The sequence below is a fragment of the Ahaetulla prasina genome, chromosome 4 (assembly GCF_028640845.1).
Source record: "Ahaetulla prasina isolate Xishuangbanna chromosome 4, ASM2864084v1, whole genome shotgun sequence".
Taxonomy (NCBI): domain Eukaryota; kingdom Metazoa; phylum Chordata; class Lepidosauria; order Squamata; family Colubridae; genus Ahaetulla; species Ahaetulla prasina.
The window spans coordinates 122,776,233-122,796,291 of NC_080542.1; the positions used below are offsets into that span (position 1 = coordinate 122,776,233).

At 38.6% G+C, this 20,059-nt stretch overlaps 1 protein-coding gene across 2 annotated transcripts in view; it reads left to right on the plus strand.

Annotated features, from left to right (window-relative positions):
* Positions 1–20,059, plus strand: part of ADAM22 (ADAM metallopeptidase domain 22) — a 171,256-nt gene that overhangs the window by 31,706 nt on the left and 119,491 nt on the right. For both annotated transcript variants that reach the window (XM_058182816.1, XM_058182817.1), the window contains exon 3: positions 9,131–9,207. In XM_058182816.1, the coding sequence (XP_058038799.1) occupies positions 9,131–9,207 (77 nt within the window). The remainder of the gene's footprint in view (positions 1–9,130; positions 9,208–20,059) is intronic.

Genomic DNA, 20,059 nt, shown 5'->3' on the forward strand with positions numbered 1-20,059 from the left:
TCCATTAAGACTCCTAAGTCCCTCTGACAATTACTGTTTTTGAGGTAGGCCAGGTCTTGCCTAATCTATACTTATTCCTTTGGTTTTTCCTGCCTAAATGTAAAACTTTGCTTTTCTCCACATTAAAATTCATTTTGTTGGATATGCCCATTTTTAAGTCTGTCAATATCCTTTTGGATCCTGATCTTGTCTTCTGGGGTGTTGGCTATTTCTGCCAGCTTAATGTCATTTGCAAATTTGATGAGTTCCTCTTCTATTCCCTCATCTAAGTCATTAATGAAGATATTGAAGAGTACTGGGCCTAAGACAGAACCTTGTAGTACACCACTGCTTACTTTCCTCCATGTAGATGTAGTACCATTAAGGGCTACTTGTTGAGTACGGTTTGTCAGCCAGCTACAAATCCATCTGGTGGTGATGTTGTTTATTCCACATTTTTTTAGTGTACCATTTTTCTAGCTTATTTATAATCTGTCTTTAACAGTAGTTTTTTTGGTAGGTTGGCTATAGTTTCTTTTTGCGTGAAGATTGATGCAAAGTATGAATTAAGCAGCTCTCCTTTCATTACTTCCTCACCATAGTCTCTCTTTAGTGAACCAATTGTTTCCTTGACTTTTTTCCCCTTCTTATTAATATGTTGAAATAAACTTTTTTTGTTACCTTCGAATTTGTTGCAAGTCTTTGTTCATTCTGAGACTTCATCTGACTTCATCTTTGCAGGTTTTAGCTTTAATTGTTCTACCTCCTCCTTTGAAATATATTTATATATTTTATATGTTTTATATTTTTAATTATACAATACTCACTCTGTGAGTGAGTTGGGTGGTCTTTAAACTTGATGTATAAAAATAAAAAATAAAATGAGATAGATAGATAGATAGATAGATAGATAGATAGATAGATAGATAGATAGATAGATGGAACCCTTTGTGTTTCAACTGATTGCAACGTATTATTATGTTCAGCTGTAATCAATAATTTTAGTTTTAATTGTAGATTAATATATAAAATAACAACATTACTCTATTAACTTGTAGATATAAATTCTTCACGGAGTCTTACAGATGAAATATTTTGCATCTCTTTTTATTGGTGTTTTTTGTAATCAGATTATATCTTGCTTCAAATTTCTTAAAGAGTGAAAATAGTTTTTCTTTGCTTTCTTTGCCTGTGCTCCATTTATGTTCCATATTAGAATTTATAATCCATTTTCAAGAGAAAAATATATCAAAGTCCTTAGCTGCAGCACCCAAAGTAAAATCCTCTTTCTTTAGTTAATTGCAGTCCTGTGAAGCTTGATCCAGCTCATCCTTAACATTTTTCCATAAAGTCTTTAGCTTTTTGAAAAAGATATTTAGTCTGTATCTTTGTTGCTGTAAATTAAAAACGATTGCTTCCAACTTTTCCCAGTGAAATGGAATCCTTTTTGCTTCAAAATGTCTGTTAGGAAGAAATAATCTTTCCTCTTATGCAAGATCATAATAGGAGTCTTTCTAAAAACAATTACATCAACATTATTACTCTTCAGTCTTGCCTCATAGTGACATTGCAAAAGTTGATCCCTTGTCTTTTCCTCAGAAAATATGCTAAAACATCTCTTGGTGTTTGTTTCATTGCAGCAAACCATGAATTCATGGGAAACACCTTATTCAATTTTTCATCCATCCTTTCCTCCTGACATCTCAATAACTCAGTAAAGTTTTTTATATATATATTTGCAGAAGGATTTCATGGAATTACTCTGAACCACAAACAAAATTTCTTCTCTCTGAGTTCCAACATAATCAAATCATTCAACCTTCTCTTTAGCTCCAAGTTCCTTTTTTCTTGCTTAATTTGCCCTGAAATCTTATTTAAACTTTTTCCAAATTTAGCTTCTAGAATTGTGTTAGTCTTTTACTCAAGTAATCAAACATTGCTTTCATAAGGTTCAATCTGGGTCCAACCCAGATTGGATCCTACAACATTATCCTGGACCATATATTTTTTGCTTTCAGTGTGATTGGTTCATCTCCAGAACCTTATCAGGGGTGGCTTCTACTTACCTTTACTACCGGTTTGCATCATGCTCGTGTGCGCGCGCTTGCTCTGCTTGCGCACACGCACATTCTTCTGCACATGTGCAGATATTTTTGATTATGTTTGGGTCAGTGGGCGGAGCCTCCTGCCAGTTTTACTACCGGTTCTATAGAACCAGTTCAAACTGGGGACAACCCACCACTGACCTTTATGTATAGTCATAGCCTATAGCTATGCTGGTGAAAAATAAAAATAGTAGCTCTTGATTTAAAAAATGAAGTCCTTTATTTATATGACCAACCAGTTGGTAAGGTAAATTTTTAAAAATGTACAAAGACTGTATTCCCACAATTTAGATTTATTAAAGAATAAGTTTTTCAATTTCTAATTTTTCAAAAATTCGAAATTTTTCAAAAGTAAAAATTCTTTCTATTTAAATGCTTTTAGTTCCTTTTGTTTCCAAGTTTTTGCAAGTCAATCAGTTACCATAAAAAATGTCAATGTTTCAATTAAAGGGAGCTCCAGAAATAAAAAATAGGATTCCATAGAGAAGTACTGATCTATTCCAAAGCTCCAGCTTTAGCTTCAGAGATGAATAAATCTAAAAAAACAATTTATAAATAACATAATAACAGTTGGGAGGGACCTTGGAGGTATTTTAGTCCAACTCCCTGTTCAAGCAGGAGACTATATACCATTTCAGACAAATGATTGTCCAATCTCTTCTTAAAAACCTCTGGTATTGGAGCACCCACAAATTCTGAAGGTAAGCTGGTTCCACTGATTAATTGTTCTAAGTGTTAGGAAAGTTATCCATCCATTACTTCTTGTTTTGGCTTTGGGTGCTTTGGAGAACAGACTTCTTTGTCTCCTTTGTGACAGGCCCTTAGGGGAAGGTTGGTTCTAATGAACATAAATTTCCTAAGTTGCATTTGAACTCAATGAAAATTCCTTCACTCCAGTCACTCAACTCACCAGCCAATCAAGGGAACCTCTGTTTCAGTGATTTATTTTTGAAGGGCAACAGTCCAGGGGCCCAGATGGATTGATTTCTGATTGATTTCTTCAATCTGGAGGAAGAAGGAAGATCATCCTAATGTTCAGAGAGAAAAAAGCAACTGTGACATCTGTCCAAGAATGATAGAGGCATTTAAACCATCATATTCACAACTGGAAGTCCCACAATAGCCAACAGTATGAAACATTGAGCATTGAACTATTGGTGTGGGAACGAAAGGAAGAGACATATTATGTGGCATAGTGAAGTAAAATCATTGAGTGGCATGCGAGGAAGAAGAATTTATGGGGTTTTGTACATAGGTTTTTTAATAAGGGTTTTTTAAAGGGGGGGAGGGAAGTGACGGGTGGGGGGAAGAACCCGTCGGGGAGGGTAGGTCCAGTCCCAGTTCACGGCATTTTTTCACCAGGTCCAAGGGAGGGGTGTGTGGGGTACGTTCCAGATGTGGAAGTTGGTTCCATCTGTACGGTAAGTGGGAGGGGCAGATATGGCGGAAGCAAGGGGCCATATCGTTTGTTGGGAGCACATGTTCGCTGTTTAAAAGCGATCACGTGCTCCGGCCCCCCAGTCTTATCCTGTTCCTCGGAAGGCCAGGATCCTCAGAGCCCAGGCCTCCGGTTGATGTTGTGTAATGCCCGGTCCGTGGTTAACAAGGCCCCCCTTATTTGTGATCTTATTCAGGGGGAGTCCACGGACTTTATGGGCATTACGGAGACCTGGTTGGGCGCAGAAGGGGGGGTGCCCCTAGTTGAACTGTGCCCTCCAGGTTTCCGAGAATTCCATCAACTGAGGGCCCAGGGTAGGGGTGGAGGGGTGGCGGTTGTAATGAAAGAGGGTCTGGAGCCGAGAGACCACTGTTCCTCAGATAGCCAGCTGTGAATCCCTTCTTGTGAAGTGGGGCCATAAGAATCAGATGGGTCTGTTGATCGCGTACCTGGCTCCTTGCTACATGACTACAGCCCTGCCTGAGCTGCTGGAGGTGCTTGCCGGGGTGGCTGTTGAGATCCCCAGACTTTTGGTCATGGGTGATTTCAACTTGCCATCGGCCGGCTTGTCGTCAACAGTGGTTCAGGAGTTCCAGGCTTCCATGACGGCCTTGGACCTGATTCAAGTAACGGATGGCCCTACTCACACGGGGGGATCCGCGCTGGACCTGATTTATATCTCTGGACAGTGGTTTAATGATCTGGTAGTAAGAGATTTAGTGACGATACCGGTGTCATGGTCAGATCATTTTCTCCTCCGCCTAGACTTTCAGACCGCTACTCACCACTGCAGGGAGACGGAACCAATGCGTTGGTTCCATCCCAGGTGCCTGATGGACCCTTAGAGGTTCCAGACAGAGCTTGGGCCATTTCCTGAGGATCTTGCCCACGGCACGACTGAAGAACTAGTGGCGGCCTGGGAACAGGCCGCGTCTGGGGCTTTGGACCGTGTCGTGCCTTTGCGGCCTCTGACCCGGCGCAGATCTCAATTAGCTCCTTGGTTTTCTGAGGAGCTGAGAGAGATGAAATGCCGGAGAAGACGCCTAGAGAGTGTCTGGAGGTCCAGCCGTTCTGAAGCTGATCGGACACTAGTTAGGTCTTTTTCAAAGACCTACCTAGTGGCACTGAGGGTGGCGAGGCGTTCCTACGCTTCCTCCCTCATTGCGTCGGCAGATTACCGCCCGGCCGCCCTGTTTCGGGTGACCCGTTCCCTCCTTCACCAGGGGGGACGGGATAACCCCTTACAGGGACGTGCCGAGGAGTTTAGCGGTTATCTATACGATAAAATCGTTCAGCTCCGGGATAGCTTGGACCAAGATTGCGATGATCTGGATGAGATGACTGAGGCGTGTCTTGTTGATGTTGTTTGGGATGAGTTTGATGCTGTGGCTCTCGAGGACATGGACAGGTTGCTGGGGAGGCTGCATGCCACTACATGTTTACTGGACCCGTGCCCCTCCTGGCTGGTGCTGGCCACTCAGGAGGTGACACGAAGCTGGCTCCGGGGTATTATAAATGCTTCTTTGATGGAGGGGATCTTTCCCGCCACCTTGAAAGAGGCGGTGGTGAGACCCCTCCTCAAGAAGCCTTCCATGGACCCAGCTATTTTGGGTAACTATCGTCCAGTCTCCAACCTTCGCTTTGTGGCGAAGGTTGTAGAGAGTGTGGTGGCATGGCAGTTCCCTCAGTACCTGGAGGAAGCTGTCTATCTAGACCCGTTCCAGTCCGGCTTCCGGCCTGGGTATAGCACGGAGACAGCTTTGGCCACGTTGGTGGATGACCTCTGGAGGGCCAGGGTTAGGGGTTGCTCCTCTGCCCTGGTCCTGTTGGATCTCTCATCGGCTTTTGATACCATCGACCATGGTATCTTGCTGCGCCGGTTGGAGGGGTTGGGAGTGGGAGGCACCGTTTATCGGTGGTTCTCCTCCTACCTCTCCGACCGGTCGCAGACGGTGTTGACAGGGGGGCAGAGATCGGCCGCGAGGCACCTCACTTGTGGGGTGCCTCAGGGGTTGATTCTCTCGCCTCTCCTGTTCAACATCTACATGAAGCCGTTGGGCGAGGTCATCAGTGGCTTTGGGGTGAGTTATCATCTGTACGCTGATGATACCCAGCTGTACTTCTCCACCCCAGACCACCCCAGCGAAGCTGTCGAAGTGCTGTCCCGTTGTTTGGAGGCCGTACGGGTCTGGATGGGGAGAAACAGACTCAGACTCAATCCATCCAAGACGGAGTGGCTGTGGATGCCGGCATCCCGGTACAGTCAGCTGCAACCACGGCTGACTGTTGGGGGCGAGTCACTGGCCCCAACGGAAAGGGTGCGCAACTTGGGCGTTCTCCTGGATGGACGGCTGTCATTTGAAGATCACTTAACGGCTGTCTCCAGGAGAGCTTTTTACCAGGTCCGCCTGGTCCGCCAGTTGCGCCCCTTTCTTGACTGGGATGCCTTATGCACGGTCACTCATGCTCTCGTCACTTCTCGCCTGGATTATTGCAATGCTCTCTACATGGGGCTACCCCTGAAGTGCACTCGGAGACTTCAGTTAGTCCAGAATGCAGCTGCGCGGGTGATTGAGGGAGCACCACGTTGCTCCCGGGTAACACCACTCCTGCGCAGTCTGCACTGGCTACCTGTGGTCTTCCGGGTGCGCTTCAAGGTTTTGGTTACCACCTTCAAAGCCCTCCATGGCTTAAGGCCCGGGTACTTACGGGACCGCCTGCTGTTTCCATATGCCTCCCACCGACCCGTACGCTCTCACAGAGAGGGTCTTCTCAGGGTGCCGTCCGCCAAACAGTGTCGGCTGGCGGCCCCCAGGGGAAGGTCCTTCTCTGTGGGAGCATCTACCCTCTGGAACGAACTTCCCCCCGGTTTGCGCCAATTGCCTGACCTTTGGACCTTTCGCCGGGAACTGAAAACTTATTTATTTATCCAAGCGAGACTGGCCTGATTTTTAAACTCTAAATTTTTAATTTTTAATTTTTAATTGTAATTTTATTGGGTATTTTATAGGGTCAATTGGACGGTTTTAATTTCGGCCTTTTATTGAATACGTTTTTTAATTGTTATTTTAGTGTGTATATTAATTGTTTTGAATGAAGGCTGTACACCGCCCTGAGTCCTTCGGGAGAAGGGCGGTATAAAAGTTTAATTAAATAAATAAATAAATAAATTGAGTAATATCACCTGTATGATTTCATAGCAGTACAAAGCTCATGATTTGGGCCTTTTCTTTACTTATTGGAAAGTGATTTTCTTTTTTTAAAGTCGTATTTTAGAAGCTTTGTGTGGGCCAGATGAATAGATGTCTCTTCCATCTATTGCCTTGGTGTAAAGTAGTCAATTATAAGATCTGAGAAATTTCAAGGCTCAATTGTAAGTCCTTTTATATCTAGGATGAATGTGTACTGGATAAGTTTACTTTGGCTTGCTGTTTCATTTCAAACACCATTTAGAATAGAATATTTTTTTTTATTTGCCAAGTGTGATTGGACACACAAGGAATTTGTCTTGGTACATATTCTCTCAGTGTACATAAAAGAAAAGATACCGCATCAAGGTACAACACTTACAACTCTTAATGATAGTCGTAGGGTACAAATTTAACACTTAATGATACAACACTTAATGATAGTAATAGGCTACAATTAAGCAATCAGGAAACAATTACAGTATAAATCGTTAAGGATATAAGCAACAAAGTTACAGTCATAAGTGGAAGGAGATGGGTTAGCAGATCAACGTAGGAAAGAAAAGGTATATTACTAACTTGAAATTGGATTTTTAAATATTATATGTTCTACTTTGCAACTCATGCTTCTTAGTGATGCCAGTAGATTTACTAAGGGGTGCTAACATTGGTGCCTCCTAAAAGGTTTTACAGATTCTCCTCAGGTTAGAACTATTAATTCAGCAACCCTTCAAAGTTACAGCACTGAATAAGGGAGACTTACAACTGATCCCTGAAATTGTGGTCATTGCAGCATCCATGACATCTGTCCACCCATGCTCAATAGTACCTGCCTGTAGCTCTCGCCTGTCAACCTGCTTGCCTGGGATTCCAGTCTGTTCCTTTATTGCAGTCATACAAGGTCATCTCTGAACAAGCTGCATAGTTCTTGAGTATTATAATGGCAACATGGATTGCTGCTTGTTAAATAATGTAATCACATGACATTATGCATTACAACCGCATCGCTTAGTAATGGAAATTCCAGTCCCGGTTGGTACTGTAACCTAAGGTCTACCTGTATTAAACATAAATACAATATCACTGTGCCAATTTTAGAATTTTCTTCACCTTCCAAATGGGCTTCTGTAACATGTTGTTGTGGCCTTTTGGCCACTGGCCCCTCCAGCAGCTGAATCTGAGGAGAAGGAGGTGTGAGAGTCAGGGTCAGCATCAGAGCAACCTGGGAGCTCCCAGGGGAAAGAGGGAATGGAGCTGGCAGAGAGACAGAGGTGGAGCCTGGGCCATCTGTCAGCCCTTAAATGGAGAGTCAATAGCCCCCAGGTCTGGAGGTGGTTGATGAAGAAGACGAGGAACAGTTGGGTCCGTGCCTGATGCGCGGATGCGCAGAAGGCAGAGGAGAGCAGTGGAAAGCTGTGGGCTGATCCTGGGGAAGGAAGAGCCACCACTGCTAGCGAGCACCACCCTAGCTCTGGGGATAAAAGGCAGGGGTCGGAGATGAATAGATGTGGCAGACATCTATTCCTCTTCCGGCCGGCTGGACTTGTTAGCTTGCGAGAGAAACTTTTTGCTGGGCCTGCTGGCATTCCTAATAAAGGACTCTTTTGAGTTCACCTCAGAGGGTTTGTCATTTTTGGGAAGCTGGGTCAGAATACATGTTCTACATAAGGCTCCCTTGAAAAGTACTCAGAAGCTTCAGCTGGTCCATAATTGGTTGCACTTGCAACTATATCTGTCCCTTGTAGGATGACACTCTTCCGTGAGCTGCATTAATTACCAGTTTGCTTTCAGGTCCAATTGAAAGTGCAGGCTTACATAGCAGGGGCCAGGTTATTTGAGGTACGGCTTCTCCCCAATGATATCTATCTGTCCCATCAGTTTCAGAAGGAAAAGCATGCTGCGAGTAATGTCTTTGAAAGATTTCCAGTATCTGCCCATTTTCATTCCCCTCCCCAGGTGAAGTTAACGCTTTATGACCTTCTAGAAAATCCTTAAAATGTGTTTTTTTCCATCAGACCTGGGAATTTGCTGGCAATATAAAATCTGTGTGCATATGATGAGTATATCATATGTAACATTCCTATGCATTGCTTCTTATGATCTTGCTTGTATGATTATTTAATATTTTAATAATGTCTTGTAGAATTTTTAATTGCTTTTATGTGGTTTTGTAGAATGTTTTATTGTATGCCACTTGGTGTGAAATGGGCAGCCATACAATTTTTTTTAAAAAAGGAAAAACTCTAAAGTTATTATGGAGGAACCCACAATATGTATAATATGATACAGTTAGCTTTTTTGTTTCTCTCTCTATAGAAACACCTTAGTTATAACTTTTCTACTTATGCATTAATGCCGAATTTTGTTTTTTAGGATGATGATGTGGAAATTAACGAATTGCAATTATTTTTATATTGCAGTCAACTCATATTGCTCGAGCCAGCTTTCAGGTTGATGCTTTTGGATCTTCTTTCATCCTGGATATAGAATTAAATCAGTAAGTATATAAATATATTCATCTTATTTGTTTTTTAAGCATTAGATGAATTATTATTTTATTATAGTTTATTAAATACTTTCCAATATTGCTCTTTCATATTACTTTTATTTAAAGCTTATAAATTACCATTTTGTTCAGAGCATGAACTGACAATCTGATGCCTGCAACCAAATTTGGATGGTTTGACCATCCAGAAAAGGTTAGCAGTAATTTAGCTGTAAAGTTAATATATTGCAGAAAGCCAGTTTGGTATAATGGTTAAGGTGTCAGGCTAGAAACCAGAAGACTGTGAGTTCTAGTCTTGCTTTTGACATAGTATCAAAAATAAATGAAATGTAGTGCCACTTTGTACACCATTGGTGAAGCCACATTTGGAATATTGTATCCACTTATGGTCACCACAATACGAAAAAGATGCTGAGATTCTAGACAGAATGCGAAGAAAAGCAACAAGAATTATGGGTAGGGAGACTACATCCTAGAAAAATGGCCAAAGGTAACAAAGAGAAGACTGGAGGTGAGACATGATAGCTGTACTTGCAATACAACCACAGAGAAGATGGTGTTGATTTACTCTCCTTGGCACCTGAGAGCAGGACAAGAAACAATGGGTGGAGGCTCATTAAACAATAGTTTCCTGACAGTGAAAACTATTAAATAATGGAATAGCTTGCTTACCAGGGTTGTAGGTGCTCCTTCATTGAAGGATATATTGAAGAAAAGATGGACAATCATGGACTCCCAATATTCTATCTAGTCTTATGATTCTATGAAGGCAGTTGGATGACCTTAGGCTAGTCACTCTCTGAGAAGATAAAAGTAATGCTAAATCACTTCCAAAATCTTGCTGAGAAAATTGCAAAGACTTGTCTATATAATTGCAAGGAATCAAAACTGATATGTAGGCACTCCAAACACAAACAAAAAAACTTCAATAAGTTTGGGCAATTTTGTCTTTTTCCTTACTTTTTATTAATAGGCAACTATAAACCTGCCTTAACTTTCCTTGGTAAACAGTGTATAACATTTATATTGAAGCATCATATGAACTGTAAATCAAAAACATATTTTGCCATGCAGTAGTAATAGCTTGAACAAAAGTAAGCAACTTCAGTAGAAGTAGTAGGAAGAAAGTAAATTTTTATAAAATTAGATTTAGTAAATCCATGAAAACCAGGAAGTGAAGTGAACTGAGCACTGACCAAGAGGTCCTGGAAATATTCTAGTCTGTCAATTAAAATGCTTGATAAAACAGTATGTGCACCACAAGAAAAACGTATCTGTGAATCAGACTTATGTATTATAAAGCTATTGTGAAAAGGAAGTAATTTTATGGAAGCGTATTAGGGACAGTTGAGTTTGAGTCCTGGAGACAGCATCTGTACGGTAGTAGTATACAAATGGTTTGCTGCCTTCTGGATCCTTCCATTTAGCCTACATTCCAGAGTGATTCAGGCCAGACCCTGCTTAGTTTTTAAGGTTCCAGAGATGGCTAGAAGCTGTCACCTTCTGAGCTAGCAAAACCAAACAAGGAACAAATCAAGAAGCTTCCAATAAATCCCACCATCCACATAGGTAGCATGCCAAGTCGCAGTTCATTCAATAAGCTAATAATAAATCACAATTTATTGTATATAGTTGTGGAATTTTCCCAAATACAAGCATTTCCCAGGATCACAATTGACTCCGTATTTGCTGTTTGCTGTCAATGTCATATTAGAGAGCACTTGGGATAAAAATGTACTGTGAAAGAGAAATTCAAGGTGGATTTCTTATATATCTCTAAATGGAATACATCTGGAAGGCATTAGGTTGGACAAAATTTTTCTAGATTAACTGTGAAATAGGATTTGAGTATAACAGTAAGCTATAGTAACCCCCCATTCCCCCAAAGCAAGAAAATGTGGAGGAGTAAGTTCATGCAGCTAATTTATGCGTTCAGTTAATTGAGACAAAAATGCATTGGTTTGCTCTTCTGCTGAGTGAAACATTCATATAATATGCTGGAACAACCCATACTGCTATCTCAATGGCACTTAGGGAATTGACTTTTTCTGATCTACATAGTTCTTTCTTTCCAAGGCTTAACATATTTTATAACAGCAAAAATTAAGATTTTTTTCTGATGATATTACAAGATAGACTAAGAGTACACTGAGTATTAATCGTTAAACTGAATTTGTTAGAATCGTCAACAGATTTAATTTGATCACCCACTTAGTAAAACATGTTTTCATGTGTGTATTCTTTTCTCCATGGAAATCTCTGAGGACTGCAATTTTGGCCATAAAATATGGCTATGTGTGGCTTCTATAAATTCTGTATGTTTTTAGTTATATCTGAGGAAGGTTGTCTTGAGTTCTTGGACAAATTAAGTCTACGTGGCAACCATGATAGCAATCACTCAAGCAAGAAATTTTACCAGTTTTGTAAATAACAGCCTCATAGAGCATTATGAATAGTTGTAATATTTTATCTCTTGTACAAGGCAGCAATTTTAGCTAAATCTAGTAGTAACAAGCTTTAAAGATTCTCTGACATTTACTCTAGCACACTGACAATCTCTTTCCTGAATATGTATCTTTGAAATATTTTTTTCCTTTACTTTGTGCCTTAGTGAAATTTTGTTATTGATATATTATATGCTGCCTGGCACATACTTTAGTGTTATTCAGTAATGGGATACATAGGTGGATAAAGAAACAGACAGGCAGACAGATTGATAGCTATAGATGTATATAGGTGCATATGTATATCTATACATATATGCAAAGAGAGTGAGCGAGAAACAGACAGCATAATTGTTTAAATGTGATGTTTGCCATGTCCCATATGAATTTGTATATTTTTTCAGTTTTTTCCCTGACAATATTCTTTGGCAAAAATCAATTTAAAAATCACTATGTTTTTTAAAAAGTATATTTACCCCCCCCCCAAAAAAAAGCTGCGAAAAATACTATATTTCCAAGTAAGCTGATTTTAGGAGATTTATAGATTTATTTTAAAAACTTTTTGTCTTATGTAATCTGCTCTAACAGTCTGATCACAAAGAAATAATCCTACTTGGTATATTAATAAATGTAAAAGCTAACATTTAATAAATGGGTATTATCTTGCTGAATGAAATATTTCTGAAATGTCTAGTATTTAAATTTACGGTATATAATGTTATATAATCAATTTTCTTTCTTCCAGTGTTAAAGACTGTTTCATTATTTAAAATTGTCTTTAAGTGAGATACAGGAAAAAATTATCTACAGGTTTGCCATTTAAAAACTATAATTTACATTTAAATGGCACTTACATGTAAGTTATTTTTGCATTTTTTCTTAAAATTGCACATGAGAAGCATATCAATGTTTTGAGGTTTTTTTAATTTGCAAGTATGCTGTAATTGAAAAGCAATTTTCATTTAGTTTTCTAAAACATTTTAGTAACCTTTCTAATTTCTAATACATTTAGAATAAATGGAAAATTGCAACAGATCTTTAAATAAACCAATATGAGCAGCATGAACACATAGGGATATAATTTTTATGTTTATGTACCATAGTAAATTTTACAACTCAACACTAACTTTTATTTACAAAATGATTACATTTATTTACAAAATGATGACCCTATTGTATATTTTTTGAGAAAACAAACAAAATAAATGTTATATATTTTTATTTGAATTTAGGCTTGAATGTTATATATTACATCTTTATGACAGTTGGATATCCATTTATACCTTTAACTTGTTCCTGGACCAGGTCTATACTTCCAACAATCAATAGTGATTAAATATATTAGCATGCATATAGGAAGCTAATGTTATTAGAAGAAACATATATAACCTTCTCAAGTTGCAAACGTTTCAAGGGACATGCTTGGCTTTGGTATGTTTAATCATCCAGAAGTTTTTATATAGCTGTTTTGGAGCTAAATTAGTGGAGGGGTTTAAAATTTCTCCCTCTGACTGTTGCTTTACAAAATATGTTTTCTGTATGCACATGAACACTTACAGAGTACAGTAGTGATTTCATTAGGGAATTTCTTTGGATACTGCATAATTTTCACTGACAGTTCTGAATGTGGAATCACTAATATTGAAATCCTCAACCTTTGTTGGAATTTTACATCTGGAATTTTAAGAATGTCTTGGGCATACTCATAAATGGACTGCCATCATTTTCATGGGCAACCATAAAATATCTACATGGCCAGTTGGGGGCAGCCTTTGCAGTAACTGTGCAAATTTTCCAAAGGACACAATTACTTTAACTAGAGATGTTTTGATCTGCACAGACACTGAACTATTCCCCTTTATAAGTTTTGTTTTCCATGATCTGTCAGAACTTGAACTACTGCTTTGCTTTGAATCTTACTAGCATTTTTTTCTAATTTAAATAATATAAAGATGATAAAATCTGATGGGATGGACTTTGGCAAATAATACGCTTCCAGATACATTGGCATCTGTAATAAATTATAGGTAGTTATAGGGATTGTTTTTCCTTTAACTATCATGTTTCCCTGAAAATAAAGCCCTGTGTTATATTTTTTTTGGCCTTATTGCCATGCGCTCAAAAGCCCGATTGGGCTTATTATCAGGGGATGTCTTATTTTGGGGGAAACAGGGTATCTATGATTCTGAATGCTGTACAATAAAGAAGTAGATAGGGGGGAAAAGCAGGCTCATTCGAATTACAGGTTTGGAGACAGCTACTACTTATACCTTGAGCAGGAAAAATAACAGGCAAGTTGATTATAGACTACATCAAGCTTGACATTTCACTAGAAGCTAAGATTACCAAGCTAAGGTTGTCTTATTTTTGTCATGTCATGCAGTCATATTTAGAAAAATAAATTATGCTAGGAATGGCTAGAAGTGCTTGAAAATGAGGCTGACAAAGAATATGCTGGATAGATGCCACTGATTAAACACAATGCCATTTTAAACTTTTAAACTTGAAAAATGGTAAAATGGTAAAATGGAACACTTGGAGAAAGTTAATATATAGCATTTTTGAATGTTGATTCTGATTGAATGGATAAAGTGAAAATAGAATAGAATAGAATTTTTTATTGGCCAAGTGTGATTGGACACACAAGGAATTTGTCTTGGTGCATACGCTCTCAGAATACATGAAAAAGTGAGGGATATAGGCATTCATTGATGCCCTCATAGTTTATTACTTTAAGCTTTATCAACAGACTATATCATTTTTAAACTGTATAACATGTGGAATGGCCTTCAGATTGACAAATAAAGATTGAGAATTAATATTGCATAAATTGTGGCTTTCTTTTTACATCAAGTGGCTTTTTTTTTTTTTTGATAAACATGTTACAACATTGAAAACGTCTATTTATTCCATGGAATAAAGTAGTCTTTTCTGTGCTGCATTTTCAACAATCTGTTGGTTTACAGAGATGTGACTTGTGATTCAACATAATTATAGAGCTTCAGATTTGCAAAATCTGCTTTAAATGGTGACACTGAGCACACATTTAAAGCATTTCTATCCTATTTTGTTTTCAGATTGGCATCATTAATAGTATTGGCTAAACTTAATCCCTGCCCTAGAAAGGCATGTCTGTTTGATAAATTGTTATAATAAGGATGAAATGTGGCTCAAAGAAAGTAACACTACTTTTTTATGAATAGGTTGCACAGTGGATAATATAAATTAAATTGAAAAAAACAAAACAAAAATAAGCAGCTCACGTTTGAAGAAACTCTAGGCTACATCACATACAATAAATTCCTCACATGAATTACTTCTTTATATATTGTAATGAAAAAATTTGTTACATGTTTTTACACATAGTAATGTTCTCTTTTTATTGAACTGCCTATAGATCAGGAATATTAAACTCAAGGTCTGGGGGCCAGATCCAGCCTGCAGGATTTTAGATCTAGCCTGTGGGGCTGTCCTGGAAACAGAGGCCACAGTTCCTCTGCCAGCGAAAATGGAGCTCGTGAGGGCCACAGGCAGTCCTCTCCACCTGTTTTCGCTGGTGGAGGGTTGCTGGAGCCGTCACAGGCGAAAATGGAGCTCGGGAGCGTGTTTTTGCTGGCAGAGCACTCAGGCCCCCACAAGCAACCCAGACATGAATGATGTTGTGTTGGCCATGCCCGCTTGGCCATGTCCCCCTACCCAACCAAGGTCAAACACAACCCTGATGCAGTTCTCAATGAAATTGAATTTGACATCTCATCTTCCTTTTTGCATGTGAGATACATCTGCATTCAGATCAGACCCAAATCTCTGGATCTGGTTATAAGATTCCAGCCACTAATTATATAACAATTATAAAAAGACCCAACAAAACACCAAAAGAGTCTGCTGAAAATAATAATTAAGGGAAGCAATGGTGTTTAGAAAAAGTTAGAAAAGATGAGACCAAATAATACAATTTTTTAAGGATTATTAAGAATATAAAGGAAACTGACAAATGGAGGGATGGAACTGTTTAATGCAAGATGGAAAAATAACTCACATGAAAATAATTTAATGTAATGAATATAACTGTAAATCAGTGACTCCATTACCATTTCTTCATTAATCAAGGCCAAAGATGTATTCATATACATTTCTGGAAATAGGCAATATATGAATATTTATACCATTCATATAAACAGAAAAAAATTGTACATGTGCTTTGTAATTAGAAAAGAGGTGGTTTCTCCCCCTCCCCTGGAATATACATGCTTCTTCATAGTGGTGGAGATAGCATCCAGGAATGGGTTGTCCTCATATGGGAGCTCCGGCCCTGTGGAATGAACTACCTGTGGGGCTACGTCTTCTCCCTGATCTTCGGACCTTTAAGCACGAGCTCAAAACCTTCTTTTTTCACCAAGCAGGGCTGGCCTAACGATACAGTTTTTAATTGAGTGTTTTAATGGGGTTTTAAGGGAATTAATTCTATTTTATTAATTTTTACCTAGAAATTTTTAATTCTTCAGCTTATTGAATCAGATTCTTCATTGTTTATTGTATTTTAAATTTTTTTGATATTTATGTTTTATTTCTGCTGTACACCGCCCTGAATCTTCGGAGAAGGGCGGTATAAAAATATGAAAAATAAATAAATAAATAAATAAATAAATAAATAAATAAATACATATGTTCAGTTCCATCATGGCTGCTGATATATCTTTATAGCTCTGATAAAGTACAGTTCGCAACTCGTAGCAAGAGCTATTTTAGAGTGTCACATAAATTTTATTATTCTGTTGCATATTTTGTTTGGGTCATAGAGTAAAACATTGTTCCTCTTTCCAAATGCAGCTAGAATATTGGCGATAACAAAATCCTCTCAGAACAGAAAAAGGAATGGCGAATATTTTTGCCAATCCCACTAGGATAGGCTCATCCTACTCATGTTGACAGAGAGGGATCCTCTCAGTCAAAGAACTCTGACTATTGGGATCCAGAAGAAGAGCCTTCTTTGCTGCAACACCTATCATTTGGAACATCTTATCCTCTAGAGCAGTAGATCTTTGAGGGTGCCGGGAACTTTTGAGCTACGGAGATTTTAAATATCTATTTCCTTATAAGGGTGCCGGGAACTTTTGAAAGGCTTTCCAAGGGTGCCTCAAACAAGAAAAGGTTGTGCCTCAAACAAGAAAAGGTTGGGAACCACTGCTCTAGAGTAAGATCTGCCCATCCTCCTATCCTTCTGCAGGATCCAGGAGACCTGACTCTGTCAGTTGGTCTGGGGTTCAGATTGGGGATTTCCACGTTGGAGGTGACTGCTGGATTGATAGCATACCCTTTACTCTCTATTTTCTTCTGTCCATCTTTTTGTTATCATATTGATATATTCTCATTATGTTTTTCATTACTTATTTTAGCGTTCTATTATTTTTACTTCTTTTTTTGTTTACACTCTTTTTATTTCCTCCTTTTTATTATTGTAAGTTGCCTAGAGTAGCCCCATCATGAGATAAACAAGGAAATAAACAAATACTTGGTAGGCTTTGGGGTTTGCAAAAACAAGACTTTCTGGAAAATTAGCAAAATATATTGGATCATCAAACTACAACCTTGGTAACTTAGGAAGAAGAGAGAATAGGAGTCAGGGAGCAGTTGCTAGAGGGGAGGAATAGAAGTTATGAGGCTGCATACGTGCATACATATGATATGTTCCCATGTCTATGTATCTCTATATGCTTCTATACAGCCAGCAGAATTAGCCTTCTGAAAATATTGAAACCTCTTTCTTAAACACGCACTTTGATTAAATTGTTTGTAAGACTGCTGACTTGGACATTTTGTGAATATCATCTCCTGTGATCCAAACTCAGGAAGTGATAACTGAGCATCCTAATCCTTTTAGTATTGTTCTCTTTGCCAGTCTTCAGATCCTTTATGGATAGAATAGCTGGATTTGAAGATCTGCTGAACGTGACTGATTGAATTAGCATTTTTTTTCCTGAATCATTAACGAATCCAAAATGACAACTAGGGGAAGTTAGCACTTTCTTTTTCCTCCATCCCAAAAGAACATAAATAGCATAATTTGTGAATTGTTCAAAAATGAAAGGAAAACTTGGATGGCCCTTCAGAAGGCAGTGAGAACCCAATTATTTTAGAGAGCATATAATGTTGGCTGAAGTGGTAGCTAAGAAAGGATGCAATAATGGCATCCTTATTTAAGAGGGCCTTTTTTTTTGGTTTTCTGTTGCCTGTGGAACAGCATCTCTCCAGAAATTTAGATAGTCAAAACTCTGATAGCCTTCATAAGGCACAAAAGACAGCTCTTCCCCTGCCCTCCCCCTGGCTGGAAGATTAAGTGACTTTTGTTGGTTGATTTTCTATTGTATATTAGAATTGCTTTTCACGACCTCAGACATTTGTTGCTTGGCTGTTTGTGTAATTTGATCTGTCCCCCTCCGCAGTCTGGGAGATACGAGTGATGACTTAATTAGCCAGCAGCTATCAGCTCTGGCAGCAAACTAGTGAGCATCTGCCAAATGTCTCTGTTATCTCTCTTGATGCTGATGAGTCAGCTAGGAAACCAAAAACAAACAGGACTTCAGCTCTAATTCTCCCTCTAAGCAGTTGATTTGCTTGCCACGAAGTGGTATAGCAGTCCTTGCTGCTTTTATATCCTGTGGGGTGTGGCTCCATGACTCAGTACTTCCTAGGCCTGCCCCACACCTGCTTCTGTTGTTCCCACCTCTCCTGCCTATGAAACCTAGGGTCCAGCCAGGCCTGATTGCCATCAGCTGAGTCTGGAGGCATGGCCTGTGGAGGGGGAAGAGTCAGGGGATGGAAGCCTCGTTATCTCCTCCACCTGGCCTACCTCTGGCTCCTGGAGCTAAGCCAGGGAAACCGGCGCTCCAGAGGTAAGTCCTGATGGCCCTTCCTCCTCACTTTCCGAGTCAGTTTCTGGCAGGGGGCCCGGCTCGGGGGCACAGACACAACATAATTATGCTTGGTTTTAATTCTTGTATGCCACCCAAAGTCATTGCTATGTGATGGGTGGACAAATAAATATTGTAAAAATGTAAATAAATAAATAAATAATACATATTTTATTGGTATATGTAAATCATTGAATTTGGAAGTGTAGAAATGCCAAACCAAATGATTAAATAAATAGCCCTGGAAATTGATAATCCTAGATTTTATGTCAATCCTAACCCTTTAAGTCTTAAAAGGGATATATAAATTCTCAGCCTTTAATAAAACAACAAGAAATAGTTCCTTAATTTTGGATAGTTTCTTCTTTTCTTCTGTCAAAACAAGCTTAAAATCCAACTGGTTTTAAAGTGAGAAAGTTCATTGTCTCCTTAAAGGAAATATAATTTCGTAATTGGATTAACATATGGTACTCCTCATATCTTACTGATGATTTTTTAAAACAGACTTGTCAGAATTAAAATTGTTTCCAACCCTCCCAATCATTGTTTTTTTAAGAATTCATAAGACAAATGTAAAAATGAATTTGAAACTTTTAGAGATTTGTCTCCTTATAAATTTAATTGTATTTTTTATTTTACCAATTGTTCATATTTCCTGAATTTAATTTATAAAAATACATATAATAAATATCAATTGCAAAATAACATTTTAGTATTCTGCAGCCACTTCAGAAACTCTTACCAAGAAACCTTCTTCACTGAGCTGTTCTGCATTTTTTACATTAATTCTACAATTATGACCAGTGGGAATTTTCACATTGTCTTAATGGAATTAAAAATGTACCGAACATGAATTTTAAAGACATATTAGAATTAAGTCTTTCTTGATGTCTGATTTCCTTCGTTTGCAGAATCAGTGTCTCCAGTCTAAAGATCTACTTATGCTTGAGTAAAAAGTAATAAAATTTGCATTAATCTAGAAAGTGATAAAAGCAAGTTCAGTGTAGTGTAATTAAGATAGGCTAGAAATTGAAAGACCAAAGTTTTACTGTCACTTTGAGCAGGAAGCCAGCTGGGTGACCTTAGCTTAGCCACTTTCTCTTAATCCTAGGAAGGAGACAATGGCAAATCACTTTCAAAAAACCTTGCCAAGAAAACAACTGGACTTCTCTAGCAGTTTCCGAGACTCAGACATGAACAAAAAACAAAACAAAGCACAACCTTATACTCCCCAGACAAGTGAATTGTCTGCTATTTCTGAAATTACTGTGATTTATTTATTTATTTATTTATTTATTTATTTATTCAAATTTATATACCGCCCTATCTCCCGAAGGACTCAGGGCGGTGTACAGGCATTTAAAAAAACATATAAATACAATATAAAACAATTAAAAAACTGATTCTAACAAGCCCGTAAATTTAGAATTAAAATATCAAATAAAACCCAATTTAAAACCAATAATTTAAAATCTAGCTCAGCCCTGC